The sequence below is a fragment of the Limulus polyphemus genome, unplaced genomic scaffold, assembly GCF_000517525.1.
Source record: "Limulus polyphemus unplaced genomic scaffold, Limulus_polyphemus-2.1.2 Scaffold1219, whole genome shotgun sequence".
NCBI classification, from domain to species: Eukaryota; Metazoa; Arthropoda; class Merostomata; order Xiphosura; family Limulidae; genus Limulus; species Limulus polyphemus.
This window is the reverse complement of record NW_013666829.1, coordinates 8,181-14,519: the sequence shown is the minus strand read 5'-3', so window position 1 is coordinate 14,519 and position 6,339 is coordinate 8,181. Positions and strand designations below refer to the sequence as shown.

Below are 6,339 nucleotides of genomic sequence, written 5' to 3'. Positions count from 1 at the left end.
TGCATCATTCCTACATAATAGCATGGGTGAGAATTAATGTAGAGCAATATATGTATAACTAACCAATCAAAATGAGTTTATTTTATCCTATTTTTGTCTGTTAACATTCTACTACACTGTGTGACTGTATTATTATGTATGAATGATTCAAATACCATCACTACTTTCTTGTTTGCATTGTTTTTCAATAATTGATATTAGCCATCCCTACATTTACTTTCTTTTTTGAAAATTTTTTCTTCACTTGTACAACTTTTTATCACTCAACTGTATCTCGATAAATGTGCTTATAGGTTCTGACTTCTGATGCTCTAAACTGTTTAGTAATGTCACTCTGTTCCAAGTTTAGTTTTTCACAATGCTGAATAGTAAATAGGAAGTCTTGAGCTTTTATAATGTTAATGTTTTAACTAATCTGGATATTGAAGTCAGATTTACTTTACTTTAATTTGATATTACAGTCTAAGTTGTGTTTTTAAATATATCCAAAGTAGCAACAGCTCCATCAGATTTGTTTTTTATGCTTGCTGCTTTTTTTCAAACTACTATTTTTCGTAATGAAATATAGATATCATTACTTTCAATCATTTATGTCTGTTTTTATATTATTTAATCTTAAAAGTAAATGCCTCTTAAGTGACATGTTTTGTTTTCATAATCTTCATATACTAAATGTCTTTATTTTGAACCTAGTTGAAAGCAGTGCAACTTGTAAAGAAAACAGGGAGCTTGGAGAGGAAGGATCCCAATGCAGTTAAAAAGAAATTAAATCCTGGTCTGCAAGAAAGAGTGAAAAATCGAGTTGAAAGAGATCATTCAATAGGTATTTCAAATTACAGTGTGATACTTGGAAAAGTATTTTATTTTTCTCTATTAGTTTATAGGATGAGCACAGTTTGGTGGTTGCCATGCCAGACTTTGTATCTGAGGTTTGCATCTTGTTACTACAAAGAAAAAAAAGAATCCACACATTGGGTTGTGGGTGAATTAAAAAAGTGACAATTCCAATCCCACTATTCAATTATTGTAGCCTACAAGTTGTCGGTGGATGGTGTTGACCAGCTGCCTTCAATCTAGTATATCACTGCAAAATTATGGGGAGCTAGTGCAGATATCCCTCAAGTAGCTTTGCACAAAATTAAGTAACTGTGTTAGGTTAGAAAGGTAAACTGGTGAAATATTCAAAAATTTTCAAACATATGTGTTTTTACAGCACTTACAGTGTTTCACGTACAGGATATCTGCTTAGTGCGATACTGACTTTATTTTATGTTCAAGTCATATGCATAAAGCATGTGTCCTACTTAGGTATTTTTAGGCATTAGTGGAGTTTTATTTTTGGATCTCCATTTACTTTCTATGCTAGCATTGCTTTGTTTAAGTTTAGAAATGCCTGGAAGTTAAACTCTCACCACTTTCATATAGGACAAATAATAAAATTTGAATGAATCATCAAATCTCCAATTTATTTTTCATTAATTAAATGCAACACTTGATTTAATGTACAATCTATATAAATACAATAGTATTGTTTTTCATATGTCCATGTAGCTACTTCAAAGGGTGTGGATGAATCTTCACCAAAATTGGTATGGTGGTTCATTAGGTCCATGCAGGGGTACATGCTCTGAGAGAATTGACACTGTTTTTTGTATATAGTTTCATACTTTTTCATTCTAGAACAGAATATTTCCAGAGATCTCATGAGAATAGATAGAGAATAGAAATCTTTTTTTTTTTGTAATCTAGAAATGCTACTTGATGTACTATGCACTAATCGTTTGACTTGTTCTTATTGAATGAAGATTGATTTTACTTTTTACTTAACTCTATCAGACCTGGTTGTGTTAATCTGATATACCTGTGCATTGCAAAAACAAACATTGGTTCAAATAGTTTTAAGCTCCAGAAGAACGTTTTACAGATTATGTAGCTTCTGCAAATACATTATCCATTTTTATTTTTGATATTTCTAGAAATCCTCAGCTTTAAAAATTTTGAAAATCTTTTATTGTGATGGGTTATTTTTATGAAATTAAAATTCTTAACTTTGTTGTAGATATTAATTATTGATTTTTATTTCTTCCTACATTATTGAAACTTTCCTAAGATTTTATTTTATAAAACTGTTAATTTTTCTTTGTTTTTATTTGAGAAACACCACACACAATATTTACTGTCATTGGTATACCAAAATTATAACCCTTTTTATATTAAATTAAATCTTTTTTTCTTTTTTCTACATTTCTTTTTGATGATTTTCTTTACCTATTTAAACAGTTACTTACGCTGATAAGGCCTAATGTAAACAAGACCGAACACAGCAGCTTTGTCAGTGAAAAGAAACTTGGTACATTTTGAGAAAGTGTAACTGACTAAAAATTGATAAATTAAAAAATCTACACTGTATATAAGTTACAAATTCAAATTAGCACTATTTTGTTCAAACTATCATGACATTCTATGTATGGGGCAACAAGTGCCAGGTTATGCTTAGAAAAAATTCAGGAAAGTTACAAACATAGTGATTTCATTTGAAACACAATGAAATCAACCCCAAATCAAAATTAGTAGATTTTTTTGTTTAGTTTCTATGTATGAAATTAGATAAATAAAACTTCTTTTTTAAATATATTTCAACTCTTGAAGATATTTTTGAAGTTTATTTTCTATAATTATTTTAATTCACTTATACAGTTTTACCATCGAGGCTAAATTCATCCATCCAGGAGTGATGGAGTTAACATTTGTCTCTTTTTTTTTATCATCTCAGCAAAGTCAGATTTTCTGTTAGTTATGGTTACTATTGGAAACCACAACAGTAAATTTATTTAGATATAGACTTATTATAAAATATATGTAATGAAAAACAACCTTTCCAAATAAATTTTTTGTAAATAATAATCACTGTAATTTGAAATTTAAGTACCCTTTATTTCAGTGTTTTATTTATTTATTTTTTATACTTTTATGTAGATTTCTTAAAATTCAGAACTGTCAGACAAATAAATATATACAACATGATTATTCTAGTGTAATGTTATGATTTGCCAAAGTTCATAAAACAAATCTTGATGATAAAACCTGCTTGTTTTTATTTTTAATGTGTATTTATTATAGGAGTATTTGGTCAATTTTAGACTATGTGTTTAAAAATTGTTAGATAAAATAGTGCAAGTTAGAAGAAATGAAAACAGAAATGAATATACAAGAATAAAATCTGTGTAAGATAGTACTGAGCCTTAAAACTGGGCAGATTTACATGCTGAGGAAACACTTTTAAACACTTCTATATAACTTTCAAGTTGAGCACAAAACAAAACTACGATATCACAATCTCTGAAAGTACACTTTCAGTCATATGCATAATTAATGCAGCAGGGATAAAGAAATACATAACATATATTGTTTTAACACCATATGAAAATTGGTACACATGCTCTTTGTGAACATCCTCATAGTTTGAATTAAAAATTTTTTGCAAATTTTCTGAGATGTTAACAAGCTATGGGCAATTGATTTTAATTAATGCCTTCATTAGTAGTAATTAGACTCATAACAAAACAACTGTTAAAGATTTTTGAATTTTTAAAAAATTCAATTCAAGCTATGAAAAAGTGTGATATCAACAAATGTGCTAAATTTCACGATGATATTGGCTTTAATAGTAAAATTATGCTAATAAATTGGTGACCCTAGTGAAAGCTGCATTTGAGAAAATAGATATTAAAGTTTTTCTACACTTAAATGTCAGTAAGCTTTTAGCAAATGTGGGCATTTACCACATTGAACAGTTTCCTCTACATGTAAATTTGCCCAGTTTTAAGGGTCAGTGCTACCTTAATAAATTTTAAATAATAATTTGACACATTTGTTCACTTATTTAATTTAAATATATAATATACAGAAAACTGTGTAAGGGATCTATGTGTATTTTTAACACCCTTATTCATGTCTTCTTGAATACCTCTTGTGCAATTTCAGGCACTCTAGTGTTGGATTTGAATAGTGTTTATCAGTGCTATTAATGTAACAAAAGTGTTATGAGTGTTATTGATTTTTACTTCTGTACAATGTGTTCAAGACCTTGTCTAGAGGTTCACATATGACAGCAACAATGATATTTGCTTGTGATAATTTTTTCTTTTTCTTTTTTTTTCTTAATAGGTTTATATTTAAGATTCTCGTGGTTTTACATTTTTATCTTCTTCAGATAAAAAGGATAGTAAAGACTGCGATTCTTCTCCTGAACAGAACCAGTGTGGAAGACTTGGGAACATTGACATAAATTCAGAAGAATTTCAGAAGATTCTTAGAAGAAAATCATCACATGCTCATGAAGTAGAAACTGTAAGATTCTCCTTTAAATAACTGCTAGTTGAAAAACTTGTTTTGGCTATTGTACTTTTGTATTTGATGTATTGTTGAACTAGAAATATGAAGAAGTTATATTGAATAGTTTTTACATAACTGCACTCTGAGTTGAATTTGTTGATATTTAATAATATTTTCACTGTGTTAATAACTTTGTGGAACTTATACATACTGTATATATATATGTATCTGATAATTTATCCGTAACTTATTTAAAATGTTACCAAATATTAGTTTACAGAAAATTATTATTGTGGAATTTCAGGAGGAAATGGAGCAACAAGAGAAATATTTTAAAGTTTTAGAGAAAAAAGAAGAAATGGAAAATAAAATGGGATCTTTAACTGAAATAATATGTGATGTGATTTCTTGTAAAAAGGTTAGTACAAAACATGTTACAGAAAGTTTGTTGTGTTTAGTGTTTCTGTACTCTAAAGATCATTGAGAAACATAAAAAGGCCAAGTTAAAAATGGTTGTAATTAATATTATACGACCTACATTAGCATACCAGATTGCATGTAAAGATAGACCAGACTGCTAGCTGAATGTAAAACAGTGAACTGCACCAAACCACTTGTGTATCAACCTCAGAAAAGAGTTTCTCCCCTTTATTTATCTGCATTTATCTCTAGTATATCCTATTTTGAATTAATGTTTGTGTTAAAAGACATTTGTTTGGAGTGTTTACAAGATCATTTCACAATAAAACGTGTTTCTTTTTTTTCTTCATGTTATGTAATTGTTTTTCCTTATCTTTTTGGTAGACTAGCAAACAGATACAGTTTTAAATAACAAAAGACTGGCTGTGTGTATGAATAGGGTATGATTACAAACTGATGAAAATGATGATAAAAACACTTTAGTATTGGTTGTTTTTTTCATTACACCATAATTAAAAGACAATAAGGTGTGATGTGTATTAAGTTAGTTCAACAGTTATTAAAATAAGCAACGAGAATGTACTAAGTACAATTATCAAAGTAAATCTCTAAGAACAAATTAAGAGTTATAGATGAAAAACAGCTGGAGGTATCATTACGGGTAAGTTGCTATTTATTTATGAGTAGAGTTTCTTTGCTTTCAGAATTCTGCATTTCTCGGCTGTAGTTTCCAGTCAGCAACTAGTTCTCACACTTAAAACTTAACAAACATATTTAGTTCTTATTTCAAGATCTTTAGCTACCCATGAATGTACCTCTAATAAGCCTTTTTTTTAAATAAGCATGAATTAAGCTAAAAAATAACTTATTGAATGTTGTAGTTTTAGAGCTTTTGATTAGTCCTAGTAGTAGCAACAAGCGGTTTTTCAAATGAAATCTTTACTTCAGATAGTAATAGTAATAATAATAACAGTAATTTTCATTCCTTTCCCCAAACAACCACTTTCTCCTTAGTAGTGACTTTTACAACTAAACAGATGGTGGTTTAATTATATCTGATCCTCAAAAATATATTTCTTTGTTTGCACAAGACTAAAAGACTGCTAAGTTCAGTTCTTTTTCTCTGTTGTTTTCCTTACATATTTTGTTTTTACATACCTTGAGTCATAACACTGTATGAAATAAATGTTAGAAAGACTTTTCCTTTTCTACAGTTTTATTTTCACAGCTTTTGACATTTTTTCTATTACAGACATATTTTTATTTCATTTCCTGTATATAACATGTGTAATTGTTCACACAACCATCTTGTAAGACATCATAAGACATCACCATCTTGTAAGACATCATAAAATAGCATAAATGCCATTAAAGATTAATATCAAAAATCACTTGCAATTTCTTGGACCGTGAATTTCAATCTAAAGCTGACTTAAGTACTTGTGGGGAGATCCATCACGAATAACACACTAGCCTTTATATCAAGACCAAATCCCAGCTGTTACAACCACAGTGTCAGAATTTAAAATCAAATATATATATATATATACTATCTTGTTGTTGGGCTTAGGATTCTTCTACAGT

At 28.8% G+C, this 6,339-nt stretch overlaps 1 protein-coding gene across 1 annotated transcript in view; it reads left to right on the top strand.

The window, feature by feature from the left end:
* The window catches only part of LOC106462662 (protein MCM10 homolog), a 44,825-nt gene that overhangs the window by 33,386 nt on the left and 5,100 nt on the right, over positions 1-6,339 (top strand). The window contains exons 13-15 of the mRNA XM_022389981.1: positions 694-823; positions 4,214-4,350; positions 4,640-4,753. Coding sequence (XP_022245689.1) covers positions 694-823; positions 4,214-4,350; positions 4,640-4,753 — 381 coding nt within the window. The remainder of the gene's footprint in view (positions 1-693; positions 824-4,213; positions 4,351-4,639; positions 4,754-6,339) is intronic.